A 26,596-nucleotide genomic window follows, 5' to 3' on the forward strand; every position below is an offset into this window, starting at 1 on the left:
GAATAATATTTTAACCGTTGTTTGAAGTTTATTTTTTTTTAATTGTATATTCGCAGATTCGTAGATACCGGTGATTCAGCAATGACTTTATCTCCATCCTATTATTCAAGTTTTAATAAAGTTTGTAAGATTTCAAACTCATTTTTAAATCGATTAGAACCTTGCAATTTTGTAGCTTATATATATATATATACATGTGAGAATTTAATTATATTTCAGTTATGACTCAATTTTCTCAAAGTAAATACATATTGAATATTAATTTTCCTATGTAAGTAATCTAAATAAATTTCTTATATATTATCTCTAACTATATATACTTTAATTATAGTAAACCTTTTCAGATAAAAATAAGTTTACTAAAAGTATTAATCATGTAGACTCTACATGAACGTTGTACGGAACGTATTGTGAAACGATAAGTCGAGATATTAAACACTATTCATGTATAAACGACTATGCCTAAATGCTTTTCTCAGCTTTGATGATTCAGTATGGAGGAATGAGTACTTTTAGCTATATAATAGTTCCTTATGAGAAAAAAAGCTTAAAAAGATCCGTTTTGGTATGGTGAAAAAAAGTGGTTACTTTAAATCGACAGATTCTTTATTTTTATTATATTATTACTATTTATTAATAAATCATCTTTAATACTGTCATCAGAGGCAGAGTATGGCACCGTTTTTTTTAAATAAATATTATCGTAAAATATGTAATTTACTGTGTGGATTTTAATGCATATTTGCAGACGTAATACTATATATTATTTTATTCAAATTTTAGAGTCATACTTTTTGTATATCATAATGTTTGAGTGCATATAAATTCAGAGTATATATAACAAGAGTAGCCAGACTTTGTGACGATAGGAGCCAATAATGTTAAGGTTATGATATTAAAGCAATCAAAACGAACGAAATAAAACCTAGATAACTGCTAGAAATGTGGTATAATATTTTGGGAATTTTATATTTATTTATGCCATCCATCTTCTCTATTTTATATAATGTCTTCTATTTGCGAAAAGTTATATTGTTATAAAACTAGAAATTTTCCTGTCAAGCATTACGGTTTACCTTCTGTAAAAAACTAGATTGAGCAATTGAGAAGGAAGAGTAGATAATATTTCTACAAATCAAGTAGCCTGTACCATCCGTCTGAACGTAATAGATGAGCAATAACAAATTGTAACTTAAGATAAATGACTTTACCAAGCCGAATTCGATGAAACCTGTTTCTATAGCTAAGACCTAATATTTCCGCAAATTAAGTATCTTACATAACTTATATTTTCTGTGGGAATATAAAAAGCATATAATGAAAATGTCACCTGAAATAAACAAAAATAAAAGGAGTTATAGAGGTCGATATCGGCATCGATAAACCTCGCTACTAAAAGACTTTATTATGATAATAAAAAATAAATAATACAAGATGGTATGAAGTAGGCTATCTGAGGAGAAAAAAGACAATAAACGAAGCCACAAACTTTGATTATTATATTGATAATATTATTAATTATTACAAAATGTATATTTTGTTTCCACTTTTCACTCTTACAATTTCTGAATCTATTTTTACAATGGTAATTGCATAGAAGATAATTAATTTTTATTTTATTTATTGTTAGATATGCGAATTTTGCCCGTTATGGTACTCTTTTAGCACATGAAATTACTCATTCTCTGGATACAGAAAGTAAGTTTTAATTTATCCATATTTTTTTATGTCTAATTTTTAATACCTATAATCTGAAATGGTAAACTCACATATTTTATGAAATTATTGTACAACTTTTTCCATAATCATTTGTCTTTATAACGACCTATTTTTAAAATTATTGAATACTTTAATAGATAATGTATAACAAGAATAAATCAATTCTCTATGATAATTTTTATCGCCCGAAAATGAGTTGACTCTTAATTGAAACATGTACTGTACGTGACTAATGCAACTCTAATTTAGAAGAAAGAGGAATAATAAAGTTTACTCTGAGGATGTTGTGATACCAGAGGAATTCACCTCCTAACCATATTGTTGCATAAGTGCATAGAGATATTATAACATTCAACTTGACGTTTAACTTTTGATTACAGTTGATTAACCTGATCTATACCATTCCAATTTTATTTAATTTAATTAAACAAATCTCTATTTTATCGCTTATTTTTATTACATTTTAATAAAATTTTGCGATCTGTAAACATTCCTTTTAATTATTTTTTTTAAAGATTTTTAGATTATTTTTAATAATAATAATTATATTGCATATCACTTTATTGAATATCTAGTAAACATTCATTTCACACCTTTCATGATAAACAATTATGTTAAATTTTTTAAATTTAAACAATTTAATAAAACTACTTATTTTATTTCCATAAATTAGATATTCGTACAGACAGCCTTGGAAATTTAAATATTAATAACATATGGTCAGAGGAATCACTAGTGGAATACAATAAAAGAGTGCAATGCTTGGTTGATCAGTATGGATCCTATGATATTGAAGGAGATAAGGTGAGTTGTTTATTTCGCATGACTTTATAAAATATCATTTTATTAACAGAAAAAATATTTTATATTAATACTTTAATATTCGTATTTCTTCTTTATTTATAAAAATTGATATTTACTGAGTCATATAATGTCATTGCAGGTCGACGGTGTGAAAACAATAGATGAAAACATAGCAGACAATGGCGGCTTGAGACATGCATATTTTGTAAGTAATTTCGACAATTTTAAAAGTTTTCTAAAGTAATTAACGATTACTTCAGAAACCTGTATATGGCTATAATTAAAAACATGTTTTTAATCATAGGCATATAAAGCGTATTTAAAGAAATATGAAAATGAACGTAAAGATATTCTTGAAGACTTCGAAATGTATACTCCGGATCAAATGTTCTTCATATCATACGCAACTGTAAGAATTATATAAAACATTTTTATACAAATAATGTATAATTGCACTCAAATTATATGAAATTTTTTACAGATGTGGTGTGATTCAAAAACGGGCGATGAATTAAAACGTATTTTCAATCTGGATGATCACAGTCCACAGAAATTCAGGTATATTACAAAACAAATTAATATTTATAAAGAAAATCAACAATTATTTAAATTTTTTGTCTCTCAATTTCAGAATCATAGGACCAGTTTCTAACATGAAAGAATTTTCAGAGGCATTTAAATGCGGTAACGATAAACCTATGAATCCGGCTAACAAATGTATTTTATGGTAACTTAAACGTCTTTATTAATAGTTCATAATAGGAACTAAAGACAGAAGATCATTGTTTTTGTGGAATGAAACGAATTTCAAATGATCTTTAGATAAGTGAATAATCGGTATAATCCAAAAAACGTTGTTCATTTATCTGGATTTAAAAAATCTTAACGAAATTTCCGATGTAATTTTCTTAATTTTTGTTGGATTTTTCGCAAGAGAAAATTTAATTTTAATTGTAGAATTCCGTCGGATGGCAATTATGTTTAAAAATAAAATTGAAGACAAAGTTTGTTTAAAAAGAAACCACTATTTATTCCATTATAATGTTCCGGAATACAAACGTTTGACGATCGACTTTTCTCTGTAGGCTACTTGGCCGTTAAAATTAAAACTTCCTTTTAAAAACACACACAAAAAATATCCAATTAAAAACACAATTTTTAAAAAATCGGACGTGGCGATGCCATAGAAATCTTCCATTTTCACCACTTGGGGACGATAGAGCTTTATATCTGTTATAGACCGATTGATTAACTGCTTCTTACTTCTTTTATTCCTACGTGTGTATCAGCTTATTTTAATCCCTTCTTGTAATAATAAAATAAACGAAAACACGCAACTCTTCCGTTGCCCTTCGTTATTTCGAAACGAATGGCAACCCAGAACTCATCACGGAGAGTTTGCTGCGTCAGAGTCTCACTGAGAGTTGAATAAAATTCAACTACACACGTCATTGACATCACTTCTGCCGTTTCATTTGTCTTAACTTACACTTGAATAACATTTGTTTAACGTTAACTATTCTTCATCTTCTCTTCGCGATTCCGTATTTTCTCCTCCAACAAACAGGCGCCAACAATGGAATCATCCAACAATGCATTCTAACAATAGGTTACATTCGACAAATACGTGACGCGTAACGTCATAACATTAATCGATTTGATTTAAAAATTAATTTTTTTCTATTTTCTAGTAGATAGAATTATAAAAATAAGACTTGCAGATATCAAGTGAATTCATTTTTTCTAATATTATCTTGTGTTTTGGAAAGTTCAAACAAGAATTCGTATTACACAACCACACATGGATTTTTACCTTTATTGACATGTATGGGTTTAGGCGCTCTGAAAACGTGGAAATTTCCAAATAACTCGAAAAGTCATATTTGTCAATATTTTTTGCCTTGTTATGTATACATGAAACATCAGTGAAAATAAAACATATCTTCAACTTACGAGTATTTTCACCATTAGAAAGGAAACAATACGCAAAAATTAAAAATATAATAATTTTCACTATATAATTTTACTATTATAAAATAAAAACTGGCCTCAGTAAGACACCACGTGACCCAACTCGTATGTTTTAGATGCCTTGTGAATGGTCAACATAGACATTGGCTCATCAAAGCTATGATTGCCAAGTGAAATTTTAATTTTTTTTTCTTACATTTTTCTGTTAATTTCTATACATTTCCATATTGATTGTATAATGGTAGAGGTTTATACAAATCGCATTAGAACAGGCCGTTTGTATAAATCTAGTACTCAAGGTGTCACCTACCGCTGCAGAAGACCCAAGAACGAGTCTAGATGGGTCATAAAACCTAAGAATTTTTCGGGTGGTTGTCCATTTGAATTTGTTGGACCCACAACAGGCTCGGCTAAAAACAAGCCCCTCTTAGTACCCACAAGGCTGAATGAGTTTAAAAAAATTATATGTAGCTTTAATCATTATCATTATTTATAAGCCAAAGAATAATTAATATTAGTTTAAATATAATAGTAACATAGATTACAATAATCTGCATGTGATGCAATAATTAACGGAGTTTTAATGTTATCAATATTAATGGCTATCGAAAAGAGATCACACACTAAGAAAACCATGAAATATATTTTATTTCCCAAAACCTACGCAAATAAAATTTCCTAAATCTAGTGCAAATCTGCAGATTTTCATGTCTAGCGTTGACTCCAGACATTAACGTCGAGACCAAACATGGAAATCGTAAGAGAAAGAGGACCAGATTAACTATATATGAACTTCCGATTTGTACTGCAAGCCACGTTATTTCAATTCAAAAATTTTGCCCCGAACGGAATTGCAATCACTATAATATGAGAAACATTAAAGCGAAAACTGTATACAGAATTTAATTACTTTTATCCGACTATTGTCACGTTTATCGCAATACTCGGATGGTAAAAAATGGCACAATTTCATTGGTCAAGTAGACACGAAAATATATCTTAAATTTTCAGATATTTTTATAATTTCTTATATAAATAATCATTGTGTAAACGTTATTAAATTTAAATAAATCTTATTCTATTTTATGATATTCAATATTATTTGCCAATTATGACTTCGAATCCTTATGAAAACATGATTGAAAAGTAGAGCAGATAACAGCGAGAAAATATGTACGAAGCTTTGTTTTTCTGTTATGTATTCATAAAATGATTTTTAATTCAAATCAAATATTGTTTGTAATTACTTTTGCTAACCAGTATTAGAGAATTTGACAGAGAAACATTTCGGATTGAACCGACATCTTTCGCGAATAGTTGCCGAAGTTTACGCAACCCGCAAATTCTGTTACACTACCCCAAATTGGCTGTAGAAAATCTGGAACCAAATCCGAACGAGTCGAAAATCCAAGGAATTTTTTGGCGGAATCGTCTAACGGATATGTCAAGCCTCATCTCACAGCACCCAGTCGCACTATTGTTGACCGGCTTTGACTTCAAAACAAAAATTCATCTGGTATAATTTGCGAGATTTGTATACTTTGTGAAATATTTTTATTAAATTTTGAAAAGTTGAATCCAATTTGTTGCATAATGACTCATAATCTTTTAAAATCACTAGCTGCATTAATAGAAATGTTTTGCGTTACTAACAAAATCTGTCTTTTGTTATTACAAAATCTGTTTTAATTTTTACAATGCTTTCTGTTAATTGCTATTTTTAAAAATGTTCTCTAATTTTACTTAATTTGTTTTCTGAATGTAAAATGTCCACGTTATTTCTTAATAACTTGTACTTACTTTCTGCAATGCTTTGCTTAAAGATGCTAGAGATAAAAAGTGCAATAGAGAGGAAAAAATTATTTTGACTAAATTTCTCCTTCCTAAACATCGGTTATCGCCCAAAATTTTTGCCAAAATATTTTCTTCCAAATTTCAATTGCAAAGAGATGTTGCAGATATGAAGTATTTATCAGAATACTAAAACATCTTTCTGCATAATATTCAAATACTAGCAGATAGGCACGGCGTTGCTCGGGCAAAAGTAACGATAGCGAAGATTGAGATTATTACGTTATAGTCAACCTTACCCGTTTTCACAGAATACAAGAATTGGGTCCTCCCTGTTTCCAGACTAATTAGAGAATTTTTACATGGGTTTAAAAATATGTTTGATTTCTCGCAAAAAACGAAAAAAACTGCATCTGAGTCTTGCACGTCGCTTTCTCTTAACACTTCCATTGTTACGCAATACTTCCGTTGTTACTTGACACTTCCGTTGTTACTTGACACTTCCGTTGTTACTTAACACTTCCGTTGTTACTGAACACTTCCGTTGTTACTGAACACTTCCGTTGTTACTTGACACTTCCGTTGTTACTTAACACTTCCGTTGTTACTTAACACTTCTGTTGTTACTTGACCCTTCCGTTGTTACTTGACACTTCCGTTGTTACTTAACACTTCCGTTGTTACTTGACACTTCCAGTTGTTACTTGACACTTCCGTTGTTACTTAACACTTCCGTTGTTGATGGAAGTATTAAGTCTTAATCCTGTCTCTATCCCCCGTGGGAAGGAATTTCGAAAAATCCCTTCTTAGTGTGCGTTCTCGTGACGTACCCTAACTGTGTATCAAATTTCAACTTTCAACTCTTAACCGTTTGGGATCTGCGCTGATTATTATTATTATCAACTCGTCTCGATTACATATGTAAATTCTAGAACGTAGACATGAAATCTTAAATAAATAACACTTTAGAAAGGTAAGAAATATTACGCCATTCTACTATACTATAGTATACCATACTTACTATAGAAACTTTGTCGAATAAAATTATGTACTGTATTTGCTAATATTAAAAATAACATGTACAGTACAATACATAATTAAACATGGATGCTTTAAGTCAAAACAACATTCGAAATATTGAAGAAAGAATTCTAGTGAAGTCAACATAATTTTCATTTCTTCCATTTTACGTTTCTTTTCGTAGAAACCATTTTTTAATAACATAAATTTCGAATTGTGAGACAAAATATTTTACATTATTTTCAATATTAATTTTTTAAAAAATAAATTAAAAACAATACATTGTGGCAACAAACGTATTTATCAGTAAGATTCTTTTATGATGAAGAAATAAAAAAACAACATATTCATTCGATGTTGAAACATTCATTTTTAACAATAACTAATAATTCTTTCTTAAATAGTGGCGTATAATGTTTCAGTATTGTTTACAATTTATTCTTAAGACAAGATTTTTTTCTTTATTATATTCATAAGAGTATTAAAGGGAAAATAGATAACATGAAAACAATTATGAGTAATAAAATAAAAGTCATTTAAACAATTCGATATTTAAGTCAAATAATGCTAATAAATGCATTTTTTCGTGATGTGAAACTTGAATTGTTTGAATTAAACGAATCTATTATAAAAATAAAATGTATTTTTTTAATTTCAAAATTTACATTATGAAATTTGTTTTATAAAGCTTAATACATATATATAGGACTACACGTATGCCTGTCCATAAGCTGTGGACAATATTAAATGAAGAATATGAGCAGCCCTTACAGTTTGTCTGAAGTTAAAATTGTAAACGCTTCGAATTCTGTCAAAAAGAAGAGATATGTAACTATATCTGTAATATTTTCAGTAATAATTATATTAACGCAGACAATACCGATGGTCGCTGCGACTGAGAAAACAAATCAAACTGGTAAGTTATCAATTAGATTCATATTTTAATGACAGAAAAGGGATAAAAGGAATGCACTTTCTTTTTCACAGAAACTTCAAATCATGAATTGTGTTTTTGGTTAATATATTAAACAGTTTTAATAATAATAATAATGAAGAATAATCTTTCATAATTCAGAACCTTCCGATATTTTCTATCACTCCTGATTACAATGAAAATTTCATTTCAAGCAAACGATACGAAAAATGTGGGACAGCTTATTACCTTATTGTCTATTGCTTGTCAAATTTACCTGATATATTGACTAACAATATAATTATCTCATATCTACGTCTTCGCAGTAATAATTTTAAATTATCGATATGATATATTCCTTTTTGGTTTCATTGTCCATGATCCATAATAATCGTACACTACGATTTTTATAGCATATAAGCAAATAGATACGATATTTATAGCAAATAGCGTATAAGCATGATTATCTTATACGCTATTTTGAAAAAGCAATAAAATCATAAAGTAAATATGATTTTAAATTGCAATTCAAAATTTTAAAAAATATTTTACTAAAATTTAAGACAATGTTTTAATATTAGGAATATAATTTAATATTAGAATTTTTAAATATTTAATAGAAATCTATTTAATAAAATTAGAAAATGACGTTTAATTATTATCTGGTTCCTGCTCTTAAAAGTTCAAATATTTTGTATTCTTCTTTGTCTTGAAGATTGTTATTGAAGAATACACTAATCTATTTTGATTAAGTATTTCTTTCTTCCTATTGTAATTGTTGTTGATATTTCAGGCAATTTTTATATAATTTAGAATATACGTTTCCTTAATTCTTAGAGGTAAAAGAGTGGTTAACGTTCTAGTAGTATATTGTTTATACATAGACAACATTCTCTTCAAATGTGTTACGTACGAGGAAAGAAGCATTTTAATCAAATAGCTTACTTTATTGAGAAACTGTAAATAACTCGTGTTGTGATTGATCATGTTTTTTTTATAAATTAAACAATTCAAATTCTTTTCTTAATTCTCAGTAATTTATCTACTAAAGATTATCGTAGTTTGTTCACTTTGATATTGTGTAATTAACGGAATATTTAATATTCCGAAAAAATACATTTACTATAGGAAAGATATTGCACCAATTATCATAGATAACATGTCTAAAGCACCTTCATTTCGACATTTTTACTTGTAGTTTATTTAAATCACGAAAGGTTATTGAACTTATTTATTTTTATAAACCAAAATTCATGTCAAATATATTTAATATGTTGTCTCTGAAATACAGTTTCAACTATAAAACTTTTCTCTTAAGCAATTCAAAGGATGTAACATTGAGTTTTTAGGTTTTCTGTGTGTTTTGTTTCATAAAATTGTTTTTTACAACTTGTCAATAAGAAATTTTTAAAGTATTAAATATTTTATAGCTACGTAATAATTGATTTTTTCATATCATCGTTTAGAAAAGTAATTAAGTAAGGAGTACTGATTGATGATAAGATGACAAAAATTATTTGACATGTACTATTACTTATTAGATGGAAATACGGATGCATACCTTAAAATTTAATGTAGGCATCGACGAATCACTATCTACAGGTACTGTACGTATTCTCAAGATCGTTATATGGATAGATGTCCTCTTCTCTGTGCCTTCCGCAACCGAACCAGTTGTCATTTTAGCTTCGAATGACAATTCTGGATTGTTTCCGAACGGATTATGAAATATCGTCCCTTTACCGTACGCCACTATCTCTGCACAGTAAGCAATGATTTCTACGCCTCAGAGAGTGCAGCAATCTGCGCTCGCATCTAAAACAGACAAGCGGTAGGCCATTCTTTTTGCCACTGCGTGTGCATCCTCTTTCTCTCATTGTCTACAGCATCGACACAAGATTATAAAAGGCATTCAGTATTGAACATGATCTCATAATGTTTATTATTATTGTCTTATTATTACAGAAATTGTAATGATTTACTTATGTCTAGTTACTTTTCATCTACTCTTTAAATGAATTATTTACTCTAAACAATCCTATTCAATAATTTTATTACGTATTATTTTGTGAGATCCCGGGGAGGTAAAAGGATGTCGCACCTCCCTTTCCGGCGACTCACTTGTCAAGGATGGCTGTTACGTTGACGGCGCGTCACGCGTTACTCGAGTGGATGAGGAGGAAGGATGGGGTCGACGATAAGGCAAAGCCGACAGTCAAGAAAGACACCATTTTATGACAAAACAAGGTTTATTAAAAATCTAAACGAACAAAACTACACTTCTATCCTCATATACAAAAAAGGGGTCCGGAGAGAAAGAGTTTACAAGTATTTGTCATACCTCTTAACAAGTCCGTAATAGACGGAGTCCGGTAAATGTCCCGGTAGGTAAATATTCACTCAGAAGTGACGATAATTTTCGGGATGACAGAGAGTTAGTTAATGGGACGATGGCACGTAAAACCTTAGAATTCGTCAGCTGGACAATGGCACTTAAAAGAACTTAAGAAACTTAGAAACTTTCGGGTTTGATCGACGGCGCAGTGCACTTCGTAATGGAGAGACGATCGGAGAGCACCTTAGGGGGGAAAGGAAGCGTCTTTTATAGGTTTTTGATGAGAAAACCCGTCACGTGATCGATAAAGGATCGCATTTAGGGCCATAAGTGTTCCCGGGATTTACATAAACGACTAGCTCGGACGCTAACTGTAAACCATCGTGCAAGATGATCTACCTGCTCCGAGGGAATAACGGCTTGTTGACAGTTAGGGGACGGGATCGTTGCTTGTCGAGGGTCAACAATTTCCCGGGTATGGAATGTTGTTGATTAAGTCGTTTATAACTGGAGTGAAAAAATTCAGAAATTTTTAGTTTCTTAACTTACAGATTTCACAATTTAATAAAATCATATTTCATTTATACAGTTATAAAGATAACTAATTTTAAGCTCTCGTATTATCTCTTTGAGATTACAGAATGTTTTTTAATTATTCTTATTATTTCTTTCGTTCCGCTTCTAGACTCTCCAAATATAAAAATCGAAACTGTGGATCCTTGTGAAGACTTTTACGAATTTTCATGCGAAAAATTCGCCTCTTTCAAAAGGAATTTAACACATACATCATACTTAGAGGATAATTTTCAAGATTTCTGTGATGAACTAATCGGTAAGTAAATGCTGTTTCTATTAATAAATAAATATTAAATTATATTAAAGATTATTTATTGCAGAAATCATAAATGAGACCAGGAAATCTGAAAATTTAACGGAACCACTAGAAAGTTTCTTCACTTTTTACGACAGTATTTTAAGTTACGGTAATTATTTTATCTTAGTAAATCTGATATTTATATTAAAAATTTGTTAACTGCGTGTAAATCTTAGCAAACTTTGTTTATTTATTGTTTCTGTAGATTTATTGTAGATTGTTTCCTTTTATTTATTGTTTCCAAGATACGTGGAGGGGAAATGACTGCCGGGAGACTTTCGATCTAAAACGGGCCCCTATTTAGGTGTTAAAATCTTAAAGAATATTCAAAAAACATCACATCTCTAGCACTTTAGTGAGGTGCGAACCCACGAACAACTAGCAATTTTTTATGGTTTTCGTCCAGTTGGCCAGTAGAGAGGAACTTTTTTGTATCAATTTAATAGTAGTTAAGCCTATTATATATATTGTATATACTGTACAATATATTAGCGGTGAGTTAAGTTTTCTTAGAGAATGTGCTATTTATCATAGCTTTTTCAAGTATTTTCGAAAGTATTTTTAATTCCATATTATGCATTTTATATTATCAAGTCAGTAGTAAAAGATTATCAGGCAAACACAAAAAAAAAAAAAAATGTATAATTGCTTCGTGTTTAATATTATCTATTTTAATTTCGTGATTTATCTGAAAGTAATTAGCAAAAGTAGACAAATAAGCATTTAAAAAAATTTAAATCACAATTAAATGTGATTGTACACAGTGATCATAATTAACTTATCTCTATTCAACGCTTTCAAGGGGTTAAGAGAAGACAGATGTTATGTGTTTTTTCACCTTTAGCCTTTAAGATTTCTAGTTTGTTTTCGAGATTGTAGTACTTCTTTTGTTCTCTAGTATTCTTGATTTGTCTACCTGAGCTGCTTTAATAGAAACATCAAGCTTACAGCCCAATAATTCAGCACTTTGTTTGTCTTTAATACTCGGATTTATGAACAAAAACTTCATACTTGCAGACTTCATACTCGTTTGTATTTAATTTGCACAACCTGGTGTTACGCAGTTATCGAAGCTAATGGGCACGGTTAAAAACTAAGACAGCATAAGTACAATTATTCCAGATATTACCGGTTCTGACAAGTAAAGAATTTTCAGAGTCCTGCCACAAATAACCTACATATTGATTATTGATCATTTGTGACACGCTATAACGAGCAAAAATTTTAAAAACTAATAAGTAGGTTTAAAATTAATAAATACAAATGTATTCTGACAATTTATGAGTTAATTATACTTTCTATTTGCAAAATATCCTCAACCTTAACACAAAGTAAAAAAAAAGTGAACTTGTAAATTATTTGCGGTATTTCCCGGGATATTTCCTGAGTTAAAAAAACAACCGGGATCCCGTTTCAGAAACCCTATTAGATACCTTGTTGAATCAGATGGCATATTTATTATTTGTTTCGTTACTAGATCATAATTTGCAAGTAATTCAACCTGATATAAAAAATTTCCATTGTAGTTATTCGAAAATTTTTCCCGATGGCCACGAAAAGCTAATGAATTTTTTGAAAGTATTAAAGTTATACGTTCTGGTACCATTTTCCAGAAGGACGCTTTGTATCGAGTTTTTTCTTCCGTGACTTTGTCAATAGTTTTCCATAATTCTAGAATAGCACATGCAAACAATATGTTCTTGGATGGCACTTTCTATTCTTGAGAATAAACTTCACTAGTACACAACGATACACTAGTACGCCACTGAGTCGAAACATTTGAGAAGAGCCAATATGGATGACAATATGTAGCATTCAAACTAGTTGAATAACAACCGTACGCGAAGAACCGGACCATATTTTGTGGTGGAAGAATAATATGATTTACTGAAACTTCTATTGTTTGATTCGAATCCTTGAAAAATAAGCTCTTTGGTCTATGATAATTCATTATCAATAATCTCTTTTGCTTGACAGAAATACTTTTATTCAAATAAGTCCCATGGTTGTAAGACAAAATTGCCTCATTGTTTTCAGTCGCATTGTCTTTATCGTTTTCTGAACTTTTATTTTGTGGAACTTCTGTATTAGATTTATGCTTGTCAATTAATTCCGAAGATGAAGTTTTCGCGTGGTTACTTTAGTTGTTTTCATCTCGATTTCTTTTTAAAAAATTAACGAAGCTGCCAATCTTAAGAATTTTTTGTAATAATTCGTTCTTCTCTTTCTTTATTTTACTTTCCTAAGCTCCACTTATGCTTCTTTTTTTATCAATTAAAAAAAATTAACTCGCAGGTAAATTAAAATACTAAGAACGTGTTAAAGTAAATTATGTAATGTAATGGATAATAGTCTTTTCAGTCTCCGTGGAGTTCACTGTCCACACGCTATACAACGATGTTAGTTGAAGTGATGACAACCAGAGCTCAAACAGGCCACGCCAAAGTACCCCTAATTTCAAATGTTTACGTATGAAACAACACTAATTTTATTAACAAACTTTTGTAATTGAAGCCGATCAAAACAGGCTCCGAAACCGCCAATAATCCCTCCATTAGTTTCCTTCCTCCGTGGGTGCCCACTTAGGCTTATTCTTTATGGGTGTAGCAACGTTCTCGCTTATGCTTATTTGCCGAACTTTGTTTTGATCATGAGTGAATTACAAATTTGTTTCTGCCAGTATTTTTATGCATTCTTATCTATCTAGACTGTGTTGCTGATATTATGTATTTTTTCTCAGTTTACTTGTCCAAAGCCAGGGCTCACACTCGTGGGCGCTTCTGCATTGCAGACCCTCGCTACGCAGTCGCTACGCCACTGTGTCAGAGACAATAAAACCAGAATACCCATCAATCGTAAATTTAAATTTGTTTACTCCTCTTAATGTTACCAAAGTGATTACAATAAACGGATACTATTTCATTATATTAATTAAATACATAATAAATTGATTATTTTATCAATTTTAGGAACTAACACAAGTGAGTGGGCCATAAATTATTTTAATAAAAACTTGGGAGGATGTCCATACTTCGATGAAAATTGGAACGAGTCTACTTATAATTTAGAAGAAAATTTCGCAAAATTTATTAAATTATCTAAACAATTTTTGATTTCGGTTCAACCAGACAGTAGAAACACAGAAAGAAATATAATTACTGTAAGTTTGTGTTATAACTTTATTAACTACAAGTAATGTAATTCCAATAAATAAATGACATTTACTCATTTGCAGATTTCGGTTCCGCTTTTACCAATAGAATATCAAATTAAAACAAATTGTTTCGATTCTAATGAATGTATAAATACTAGTTCTTCGCTAACATATGTAAGTATTTAAATTAATTACTAAAATCATTACAATTTCACTATTATTATATATTACTAAACAAATTTGTCTACTCGAGGAAAATTACGTAAGCAACGAAGAACCTGATTTTATGACTGTTGAGGAATTACAGGAATTTATTCCAGAAGTATTTACTTTCTTTTTGCAGTTTTTTTAAAGTAGTATTGGAAAATGATGATTAAATTATTTGCGTTGAATTTTAGATTAATTGGAAAAAGTTATTCGATTACATTTTTGAAGATGTCGACTTACCTGAAGCATCAACAATAACTTCTCAGACAGAAATTATGACATCGGACAAAAATAACTTATTAGAGTTTTTCAAGGTGAATAAGACGGAAAGTTTTAAAAGGTAAACCAAATGAATAAATTTTAAAATTTTGTATTTACGTCTCATGCAAGTACTGTACTAACTATAAAACATTTTACAGTGTTTTAGCCAATTATTTCTGCAAATCTTTCTCTTGGTCGATTCTTTTTGAGATTGATAAGACATCGTCTGTGGATATTCTTAAGATAATCGGACAATACACTTATTTCTTGGATTATATATATTATCAACATGTGAAGGATGATGTAAGTACACTTTTATGAGTCATTTTTTCAATTTGAACAAAACATATAAAAATAAAAATAGTTATTAATTTTCTTTATTTAATTTGTAGATAAAATATTTTCTTTTATTACTTATTAACTAAAATCTTCTTTCTTTCCTGACGATTCTCGTGTGCGAAAACTTGGCGTTTAAGTGTGGGTGTGTAGAAGCACTAAGGGTAGGAATAAAATTTTTTTAGCGGAGTTTTTCTACTTGGTCCGATTTAGTATTTAGTGATTCGTAAGCGCGTTAATTTATATGGAGTCTTTTTATTTTCTTTATGACCAAGAAGTGAATCCTCTTGGCATCCTTTTTATCTAATTTTAGTGCAACTTCCAATCAGTGTGGTACTACTTCTAGCGCTGTCTTACAGTAAGACCCCGCTTACCGTGGGAAATGCTCGTTCCTAGACTACAAAGCGCTAAGCGAAACAGCGTTAAATGAGACCATTTTAACATAGAGTAAATAGGGGTAGGTGAACACCCGACCAAAAAATAAGCAAATTTTACTATAATTTTAAGTTATTTTTATATAGACTTTTGCATAGTAATATATGTTAAATAACACATTAACATATGCACACAGAAATGTAAAGTTAATTTTTTGTGAGGAAGGTTCTGGCTCTTCTGAAATTCTTGTCTTTGCGATGAAGTCGTGTAGTTTTATTGGTCACTTTCTTTTTCTTTCCTTAAGCAAATGTCCTTAGCAGAAGATCGCATTCATAATGCCTGGTTTTACTTTGGCATTCCTATCAAACTCTGGATCATTCGGTACAGTTTTATCAACGATTTCTGTTATCGTTACTAAACTTTTACTAAGGAAAACTGTAGCCTAAAGAAAATTTTTGGTTCTTCGTCTTTAGAATCTCTATTTTCCAGTTCTACACGAATTCTTTGTTTTGCCAGTTCTTGAATGTCGTCGTAGGTAAGGCTTTTATCAGAAACCTGCAGTAACTCCCCAATATCCTGCTCGTCTACATCTCCTGTATCGATTAAGTTGACAATTTTGTCAACCTAACGATGCAGCGATAGGCTCTTCTCGATGAGAATTCTTGGATATCTTCAGCCATAACTTCTTCCACACTCCGTTTTCGTATTTATCAGTTAATTCTTGCCAAGCGAAGTCGATATATTTCTTACGGCATCCATAAGGTTATATTTTTTCCAATATTGCACAAAACAAACATAGATTTAAGGAAAGTGCAGCGCTACGACGAATTGCCACCTTTTGCTGATTGGTTCGTGTTTGGGAATAATTGTATTAAATATTATATACGAATCAATGAAATACCGCGTTAATTTGAATCAGCGTAAATTTTGAGCGTTTTTTAGGCATCAAGCAGACCGCATTATACTGAATTAGCGTTAAACGAGGCAGCGTTAAGCGGAGTCTTACTGTTTTTCACTTAATTATTTCCATGTTTGGAATATGTTGCTGACAAACTTTTCATACTTCGAGTGCATCCTTCAAAATTATTATAAAACAAGCGAAACAATGCAAACTACTTTCCCAGACATAACTACTCTGGATTTTATCCTATAGGATCACCTGAAAACATCTGTGTATGATGCCTACCTAACAGTGTCAAGTGATGTTAACGAAGTGAAGAAATGCATACGAGAAGTCTGTAAAATGGTGGCACCTAGGAGTTACTGAACCCTCCACGCTCTACTGTCCACGTTTTGGTATTGATGCTGACGGTAGACGTTTCGAACATGTTCTCTAACAAAATAAAAGCTCACTTTATTTTATCAATTTCTGCAATGTTGTCTTTAGCCTTTACATAAGAGATTATTTGCGTGTTATATTTTATGATAAATTATCTTAAATTAATTCGCTTTCGTTATCTCCGAACTGGCATAAACATGCACTAAATGAGTACATTCCTGGAATGTTGAAAAGATCTATTTTGCCTCTGAATAGATGTTTAAGTAGACACCGTGTTTACAATTTTACATAGAAGTAATTAATTTTAGCATATTTTACAGAGAAATTCTATCTCTAATTTAGCAGTATGTTAACCATTATAAATGATTTCACGTTGAATTAAATTAGAAAATGTTGATTTAAAAAATTTATTTAATATATCCACGCAAAATTTTAAATTACTTGCATTTTTACAACAATTAACTAATTTAATTTAATTTTACAAAGTATGATTTATAGTTATAAATAATCTAGTTTAAATTTCTAATTTCTTAGGAAAAGCCAGAATCTTGTTGAGGAAATTACTGAACATATTCATGAATTTATGTCAAAATCACTGAGCAATAAAACTTGGTTAGATGAAGACACGAAAACTCAAGTCAACGAAAAAGTAAGTTTTAAAAATAGACACACTTTCCTGTTTATTGACAAGACTATGTCTTGTTTATAAAATCGTACTGCCTGCTGTCTTACCAGCTTAGAGGTATGAAGGAGTACATGTCAGGAGTTGAAATTCGGCACAGAGTATTAGGTGCTCAAATCAAGAGCGTATAAAAGAAACCAGACTTGTAGGTAGTCAGGGGACCGAGAACCGAGTCAAAGTAAAATACAGAATGGCGACACTCTCTACAAACAGGCAGTAGTGCGAGATTTGCGCATACGTTGCTGGTTGGTAAGTGGGAAATACGAATACTGTGAAATCGAATTTTGACAAACGAATCTTTGAAAAAAAACCATTTCTCTGACCCGTGTTATTCCCCACATATTTCTAGTCGCCATGTGCTAACCTTCACCGATTGACCGGAGATGTCTGGTTTCATCCTCAGAACTTTTTGAAACTAGTTAGGCGTCGTTATAATTTTATAATTTCTTATATTAAAACTAACTTCCGAAATAGAATTATTTGTTAACATTTATTAATATATATATTTCGTTTGTACAAAATCAAAAAATAATTGCCAGCGATACAATAGTCACCATTATTTTTTCAAAAACGGGAAATTTTCGCATTGACAAAAATTCAACCTGGAGCGTCATGCAACGGAGAGAAATTTCAACATTCTATAGGTTAATTTCACTGCAAATGCATCGTGGATGACCTCGTGATCGTTGCTGTAGCCGGCGAAGTTTGAATGATCGCGCTCAAAACCAGCGATACCAAAGATGATTGGAGAATGAAAACGAGACCCGCCGGGAGCGTCGAAGTGATCCTGCTTGGTAGTGAGTCTCGGAGACATAGTCTTGTACCAAATACGGCCTTCCCGTTTTACTTGTTTATATATTGTATAATATTAAAATGCAAAATGTTAAATAGAAGATTTAAGTAATTATTTTTTCAAAATATAAGTTTATCAATAAGTTTAATTCGCTATATTTTTGATTCGTTTACCAGAAACAGTTGATAAGTTGATTTTTACATTACGAAAACATATATATTTGCATGTTTATTTTTTATGTAAGTTACATTACTTGTATGCAGTGGATGTTTTTAAGATTGTAGGTTATTGAACCATCAGATGATTGAATATGTAATTTATTTTCGCTTGGTCTTGTGCAGCAAAAATAAATAATGGATTCAAAAATTTTAGTTCATAAAGCTGTAGATTTCATAACTTATAATCCATTACAATATATCTCAACGATCTTTTACAAATGAATACCAGAAACTAGATTTTGCTAAGTGTAAGGTAGCCGACTGGTTGGAGATTGGGAACTTGAAGGCCCCTTTCTCTGCACCAGTGTAAGGTTGCCGTCTTTTAGGTGGGGATCAGTTAATCCCGCATCGGGATAAACCTAAGGGAAGTTCGCATGTGAGTGTAGCGGAGGAGGCAATTGATGATAAGTGTTTTACAAAAGAAAAAGCCGTTTATTTGGTAACGTTTATGCTTACATCGACAATTGACAGTTCCGCATCTTTCTAGTCTTTCCGAGTTGAGAGAACTTCGAACGAACTTGGTCGTAGCCCCGGGGTGGTCGAGATGGGATCGCTGGACGGTACGGTCGATTGGTGAGAAGGTGTTCCGGCGTCCTAGGTGATAGCACGACACAGCTTAATAGTCACGACTTTTGGCTTAATCCAGAAGAGACTGTCCTTTGACCTTGAAATTCCGATTTTTAAAGTTTTTCTCTTACTATTCGCATATCGGATTGGTCCCTCGTTCCATTCCACGCTTCCCGATTAGTCTGTCCATTAATTTTTCCTTTGTTTCTAGGTGCTAACGGAGACCAACTCGAGTCACGAGAAAGGTTTGATTTGAGGTGTCTATTCGACACCTTTACGCGACTATGCCTTGAAAAATTGTTGATAAATCCACAAGACTCGCGCTCATAATTTAGCCCGTTGTTTGTGATTTCTGTTGTCTGGGAACCTTAACGATCATACGCGATGTTTTTCTATCCATTAAATCTTTCCTCTTTTACGGAAATTATTTTTCTAGATTGACTATGAGTGCTTGAGTCAGAGTTCTATCTGTTTATTACCGCTTGTGTCAGAGTTCTCCCTTTTGGTTTGACATTGACAGATCGTCCAACACGTGTTGGAGTCGTCCCGGGACTCGTTTTACAGTAGATTAGTGTAGATCAAGAGGTTTTCTTTCTCTCTCTCTCTCTCTTCTATAATCTATCGTAATATTTTAAACAAAAGAATTCCACGATTTACGCGACTTCGGACCTCGTCTGGGGACTCACATAAGTGACAAACATTTCTTAGAATAGACAATGTATCAAATATTACTCTGTCTTTTAGGAAATGCACAAGAAAAACATTAATTTCGTAAGGTCAGCGGTACCCCTGACCTCTCGATGTTGGTGCTCATGTAAAGAATGTGTAATTCAACCAAATGCAAGAATAATGAAAAATTATATATCTGAAAATGTCATTAATGTTTGTCATGCTTGAAAAAGCAGTAAGAATTTTTAGAGTTATTTTTTCTAACAAAATTTTTGATATTTTTGTACACATAATTTTAATATTAAATGTAAATGAACTAAGACTTTATATTCATTAAATCGTTTTAATATTAAAATAAATATGCATTTTTGAATTAGTAAAATTTGTTTAAACCTATAAGTTACTTTATTAAAACAACAAAAGGTAGAAAATTTCATGATATTTAAGAAATTTATCAACTACATTTCGGAGATTATGCAAAATTAGCTTTAAAAGTAATATATTCAGCGATATCTGTCAAACTTGTCAAATTCATTTGGGAATTACACATAATTGCCGGTAAAAGTGAGAAATTTAGCGAAATTTATCAAATTCAAGATGATGATTGGTGATTATGCATAACAACCGGCAATTATATGTAATCACTTTTACCGTAACATATTAATGCTATTGATTTATTTAATCTTAGTCGTATAATACGAAATATTAATTTAGTATCATTCAGTAAATCGCCATTTTTCAGCCAAAGAAGTAATTTAACTCGTACATCAGTTCTAATTTAAGCAGCGATCTAAAATTTTGAAGCAAAGTACTACGACTGAAGCACTTTTATGAAAAACATTAAATTAAATTATTAAATTTATTTAATGAATTTCTTTAATATTTAACAAGATGTAAATGTTTGAATTTTCATATATTTTTAGATTAAAGAAATCATAATAACAACAGACTTTCCCGAATTTGTTAAAAACGAAGACTCATTTATGGAATATTATAGAAATGTGAGTATTGCAATGAATACGAGGTCAACTATATTATTTTTATTAACTTTGAAATTTTATATTATTTATTAGTTTCCAAATATGACTTCGAATTTTAAAGAAAATTATTTAAGTGTGATTTCATTTAAATACGTAAAATTACTTGAAAACCTTGGGAAAAAAATAATAGAGAAAAGTAAGAAATGTATACTTTTTAATCGATTGAATAATATTTTAAACTGTTGTTTGAAGTTTATTTTTTTAAATTTTATATCCGCAGATTCGTAGATAACGGTGTTTCAACAATGACTTTATCTCCATCCTATCATCCAAGATTTAATAAAGTTTGTAAGATTTCAAACTTATTTTTAAATCGATTAAAACCTTGCAATTTCTATAGCTTATATATATAAATACATGTGAGAATTTAATTATATTTCAGTTATGACTCAATTTTCTCAAAGTAAATCCATATTGAATATTAATTTTCCTATGTAAGTAACCTGAATAAATTTCTTATATATTATCTCTAACTATATATACTTTAATTATAGTAAATCTTTTCAGATATAGGTAAGTTTATTAATAGGATAAATTGATGAAAGAAGTAGACCTATTAAAATATTTATTGGTCAATTTAGAGAATAATTGTAATCGCGTTTATTTAGTGGGCAACACAAATTTAACATAAACTAACCAAACGCGTTGTTGTAACACGATATCAAAAAAGGCAGAATTGACTATTTCTAACGCGATATAAAATCAGATACTCTTTTCGTTCACTAATGGTTAGTGTACATGAACGTTTTATCGAACGTATTGTGAAATTATCAGTCGAGATATTACAACGTATAAACGTAGGGGAAATACGTACAAAATGACATAGGCAACATAATTCGAATTTGGCGGTCTCAAGCTCGCAAATCACCACCACACCACGTTATCCGAGCGGCTTTTACTAACCTGTCAAAACGTGAACTCATTTTTCTCATTCGCCCGGGTGTCATGGCTGACGACAAGCGTTGATACATTACGGGTTTTTTCCTTGCAACAAGTTTTTTGTGTAGATGGTACGTTTTTCACTATTTTATCTATTTGTGTAGCATTTGTTTCAACGTTCAATAATTTGTTGTTGCACTTAAATAACTTTTTCCATTAAAAATATCATCTATGTATTTATTTAAAAATTTTTTTTATTTATAACGTTATATGGACGAAACGACATACATAGGGAACGGACATAATGACATAGGTAAGTCATTTAGTCCATAAGATCTCAGTCAAAGGAACTTACCTTAGATCATCTATTGACGATAAGGTAATTTTGATTGTCGATGGACATGCAAGTCATAAAGGGTTTGAAACATTAGAATATGCTAAACAAAACGGTATTATTGTTATTTGTCTATCCCCACATTGCACTCATCGCATGCAGCCCTTTGATGATTCATTTTTCGCGCCATTAAAGACTTACTTTAACCAAGAAATATCCAAGTGGCTGAAAGTACATCCTGGACGTGTTGTTACACAATTTCAGACAGCCGGCATGTTTGACAAAGCGTATGGCAAAGCAGCTACAGTGCAAAATGGTTCTCATGGATTTAAAAGCACTGGTATTTGGCTTCTAAATCCTAAAATATTTCTCGATTATATGTACGTACGAGCCTACGGAGACTACAAACATACCGTTGCTGGAAGACACCTCCAATGAGCAATGTCATCAGCAAACAAGTCGTGGTCTAGTTTCCATAGCTGGGCCATCTACACACAGCAAGATGATTCATTTTCGCTTCCTGTATCTAACATTCTTCAGATTGCTGCAACTACACAACCTCATTATCAGCTACAGAGACCCGTGACGTCACACCTAACGACAATAATACAGCTGAAGTAACAGCACCTACCGTACAACAAGCCGATAATTCATCTCTGGTTCCATCAGCAAACACTGAGCAAGAACTTTTTTAACTCATTCAATTCAATATCAATCATATGCTGCTACTAAAGAACATCCATCGTCCTCTACTCTTGCTGTGTCTATTGATGAGATTTCTCCAGTCCCAAATGACGTTTTATAAGTGGCCAAAGACTCGACAAACTTCTTTAGTTTTAACTTCTACTCTTAATATGAAACCAATTAAATGAAAAAATGAGCCCAAAGCTCCGCCAGAGAAAAGGAGACCAAACGTTACTAAATCGTTACTTGAAAAAGACAGTGAAGAAGAAAATTTTCCTGAAAACTCTCAAGATGATGAAGAGGACTATCCTTGCATATATTGCAATGATCTTTTTTTCGATCTAAGCCTGGAGAAGACTGGTTGCGATGCTTAAATTGTTTGTATTGGGCTCATGCTTTTTGCGCTGACGTTTATAAAAGAACCATGTGTTTCATTTGTGAACTTTGTCAGTAATTTTATAGTTTTCACGTGTATGTCATTTTGTCCTTACGTAATGTGCCATTTTGTCCATAGCATATGGACAAAATGGATTTTGACTGATTTCAATTAAACTAACAATATTTTTTTTCTATTATTTTTATATTATAAAAGTTTATTATATTTCGTAGGTAAAGAACCAAAGATGATTGGTGTAGAATATGACAGTGCTGTGATTTACTAATAAAGAATTATGAACCTAAAGTAAAACCATATGTCATTTTGTACGTATTTCCCCTATTCAGTATGGAAGAATGACTATTTTTAGCTAACTATTAGTGTCTTCTGAGAAAAAAGCTTAGAAAAGATTCGTTGTGCTATATGGAAACAGTGGTTATTTTAAATGGATAATCATCTTTAATACTCTCATCAAAAGCAGAGTATGGCACCTTTTTTTGTAAAATATGTAATTTATTGTGTGGATTGTAATGCATATTTGCAGATGCAATACTGTATATTATTTTATTCAAATTTTATACTTTTTGTATTTCATAATATTTGAGTTTGTATAAATTCAAAGTATATATGTCATGGACAAAGTGATTAATACGGGTATTTTGAATAATGACCAACAAAATCGGGCATTGTAATAAATTTCAATAATTTATCAAATTGACCGATCATTATGAATACTGCTATCACCTAGTCGAACAAAGTGATAATAACAAGTTGAAGAGTAATCATACGATATACGCTAGCTAATGGGCAGTCAGTTGTGCGTGCGTATTGCGTTTAGTACCGAATTTGGCGACAGTCACTACTGTTTGTGCTCTCGACAGATTCCTCCCAGAGGGGAGCCGCTGGCAGGCCGCCGATTGTTTAACGTCACTAGTTATTTATTCACGGTAGTTTTTGAACACACATATCAATAACTAGTATGTATCAATATCTATTAACGTTAAACAATCGGCGGCCTGCCAGCGGCTCCCCTCTGGGAGGAATCCGTTGAGAGCACAAACAGTCGTGACCAAGGCCAAGATGGTGCACATAGGTAAAAATTTGCCATTTAATTAATATAGTTGATGTCATACTACTTAGTTTTAAAAGATTACATGTTCTTTTTAAAATACTTTGAAATAATTCACAAAAAATAAATATTTCTAAATGAAATAAATAGAGGTTTTTTTAATCATATGTTAAGCGTATGTCGGATGATCATTCCTCAACTTATTATTATCACTTTGCCCGACTAGGTGATAGCAGTATTTATAATGACTGGTCAATTTGATAAATTAATCAATATTTATTACACTGCCCGCCCTTTTTCGTCATAATAATGCCTGGTCATTATGAATAATGCCCGATTAATCACTTTGTCCATAACATATATAACAAGCGTATTTCTAAGGTTTAGGCATCGATTAAACTCGCTTCTAAAAGACTTTATTATGACAATAAAAAGAAAATAATATAACGTGGTATGAAGTAGTGCTATCTGTAAAAAAAAGACAATAAACGAAGCCATAGACTTTGGTTATAGTATTGATAATATTCTTAATTATTACAAAATGTATCTCTTGTTTCCACTTCCCACTCTTACCGTTTGTAAAGCAATTTTTATAATGGCAATTACATCTTTTAAAATAAATTCTCAAATAATTTCAAAGCTCTTCTATAACTTTCAATGCTTAGTTTCATTTCTGGAATCACAAAGCTAAAACCTGTAATGGAAGATAAATAATTTTTACTTTATTTATTGTTAGATATGCGAATTTTGCTCGGTATGGTACTATTTTAGCACATGAAATTACTCATTCCCTGGATACCAAAAGTAAGTGTTGATTTATTAACATTTTCTTTATGTCTAATATTTTAATACCTCTAATCTGAAATGGTAAACTCAATAGTATGGTAAACTCATTGTACAACTTTTGTGTTTATAAAGACCAATTTTTTAAAATTATTAAATGTTTTAATAGATAATGTATAATAAAAATAAATCAATTCTCTATGATAAATTTTATCGCGCGAAGATGATTTTACTGTTAATTAGAACATATAGCCCACACTCATTGTACGTGACTAATGCAACTCTAATTTAGAAGAAAGAGGAATAACAAAGTTTACTTTGAAGGATGCTGTAATACCAGAAAAGCTCAGATACATTAAGTTTTGATTACCGTTGATTAAACAATTTAATAAAACTACTTATTTTATTTCCATAAATTAGATATTCGTACAGACAGCCTTGGAAATTTAATTATTAATAATACATGGTCAGAAGAATTACTAATGGAATATAATAAAAGAGTTCAATGCTTGGTTGATCAGTATGGATCCTATGATATTGAAGGAAAGAAGGTGAGTTGTTTATTTCGCATGACTTTATAAAATATCATTTAATTAACAGAAAGAATATTTTATATCAATTCTTTAATATTCATATTTATTCGTTATCTAACAAAAATTAACATTTACTGAGTTATATAATTTCATTGTAGGTGGACAGTAATGAAACAAAAGGTGAAAACATAGCAGACAATGGCGGCTTGAGACATGCATATTTTGTAAGTAGTTTCGACAATTTTAAAACTTTACTGAAGTCATCATTAATTACTCGTAGTTCAGAAACCTTCATATGCCTATGATTAAAAACCATGTTTTCAATCATAGGCATATAAAGCGTATTTAAAAAAATATGACAATGAACATAAAGATATTCTTGAAGACTTCGAAATGTATACTCCGGATCAAATGTTCTTCATATCATACGCAACTGTAAGAATTATTTTTATATAATAGGTTTATACAAATAATATATAATTGTGCTCAAATTATATGAAATTTCTTACAGATGTGGTGTGATTCACAAACAAGCGGCGAATTAAAATTAAGTATGAATTTTGATGTACACAGTCCAAAAAAATTCAGGTATATTACAAAAGAAATCAAAATTACAAGAAAATATCAACATTTATTTAAATTTTTTGTCTCTCAATTTCAGGATCATAGGACCAGTTTCTAACATGAAAGAATTTTCAGAGGCATTTAAATGCGGTAACGATAAACCTATGAATCCGGTTAACAAATGTATTTTATGGTAAATGAAGACGTCTTTATTAATACGTTGCGATGAATCGACGAGAATAAATATCACAATTTATAGTTATTGCTGTTAAAAGAAACCCTGAATATAAGTACTTATATCTGTTTTCATAAGTGAAATTAAAGGATAAATCTATTTTTTGTTATTAAAAGGACACTAGAGAACAA

General features: G+C 30.8%; 3 protein-coding genes and 2 long non-coding RNA genes across 5 annotated transcripts in view; all 5 read left to right on the forward strand.

Moving 5' to 3' along the window:
- Positions 1–26,596, forward strand: part of LOC136968739 (endothelin-converting enzyme homolog) — a 55,278-nt gene that overhangs the window by 60 nt on the left and 28,622 nt on the right. Inside the window, exons 2-3 of the mRNA XM_067262770.1 lie at positions 21,229–21,296; positions 21,391–21,442. Of these exons, the coding sequence (XP_067118871.1) occupies positions 21,229–21,296; positions 21,391–21,442 (120 nt within the window). The remainder of the gene's footprint in view (positions 1–21,228; positions 21,297–21,390; positions 21,443–26,596) is intronic.
- On the forward strand, positions 78–26,499 carry LOC136968745 (endothelin-converting enzyme homolog). The gene is made up of 9 exons (XM_067262777.1): positions 78–124; positions 220–271; positions 1,631–1,698; positions 2,393–2,523; positions 2,663–2,728; positions 2,828–2,932; positions 3,005–3,081; positions 3,155–3,259; positions 26,434–26,499. The coding sequence occupies exons 1-8, from the start codon at positions 82–84 to the stop codon at positions 3,252–3,254; spliced, it is 642 nt and encodes a 213-aa protein (XP_067118878.1). The 5' UTR covers positions 78–81; the 3' UTR covers positions 3,255–3,259; positions 26,434–26,499.
- Positions 8,005–11,544, forward strand: LOC136968341 (uncharacterized). The gene is made up of 3 exons (XR_010879645.1): positions 8,005–8,221; positions 11,239–11,385; positions 11,450–11,544. It is a non-coding gene; the product is annotated as an uncharacterized lncRNA (long non-coding RNA).
- On the forward strand, positions 14,835–15,288 carry LOC136968348 (uncharacterized). Its single transcript, XR_010879647.1, has 3 exons — positions 14,835–14,903; positions 14,980–15,128; positions 15,208–15,288. It is a non-coding gene; the product is annotated as an uncharacterized lncRNA (long non-coding RNA).
- Positions 22,663–26,427, forward strand: LOC136968757 (endothelin-converting enzyme homolog). Its single transcript, XM_067262788.1, has 7 exons — positions 22,663–22,838; positions 25,087–25,154; positions 25,554–25,684; positions 25,825–25,890; positions 25,997–26,101; positions 26,178–26,254; positions 26,328–26,427. The coding sequence occupies exons 1-7, from the start codon at positions 22,663–22,665 to the stop codon at positions 26,425–26,427; spliced, it is 723 nt and encodes a 240-aa protein (XP_067118889.1).

This window comes from Centruroides vittatus, unplaced genomic scaffold (genome assembly GCF_030686945.1).
Source record: "Centruroides vittatus isolate TY-2023 unplaced genomic scaffold, ASM3068694v2 contig_1033, whole genome shotgun sequence".
NCBI classification, from domain to species: domain Eukaryota; kingdom Metazoa; phylum Arthropoda; class Arachnida; order Scorpiones; family Buthidae; genus Centruroides; species Centruroides vittatus.

What these genes read in the sequence shown, in the direction of transcription:
- LOC136968745 (XM_067262777.1), top strand. Translation starts at nt 82, where the DNA reads ATGACTTTATCTCCATCCTATTATTCAAGTTTTAATAAAGTTT. An exon ending in TCTTCATATCATACGCAACT is followed by an intron (nt 2,933 to 3,004) that starts GTAAGAATTATA and finishes AATTTTTTACAG; the next exon opens with ATGTGGTGTGATTCAAAAAC. An exon ending in CACAGTCCACAGAAATTCAG is followed by an intron (nt 3,082 to 3,154) that starts GTATATTACAAA and finishes TCTCAATTTCAG; the next exon opens with AATCATAGGACCAGTTTCTA.
- LOC136968757 (XM_067262788.1), top strand. Translation starts at nt 22,663, where the DNA reads ATGTCATCAGCAAACAAGTCGTGGTCTAGTTTCCATAGCTGGGCCATC. An exon ending in ACGACAATAATACAGCTGAA is followed by an intron (nt 22,839 to 25,086) that starts GTAACAGCACCT and finishes ATTTATTGTTAG; the next exon opens with ATATGCGAATTTTGCTCGGT. An exon ending in CACAGTCCAAAAAAATTCAG is followed by an intron (nt 26,255 to 26,327) that starts GTATATTACAAA and finishes TCTCAATTTCAG; the next exon opens with GATCATAGGACCAGTTTCTA.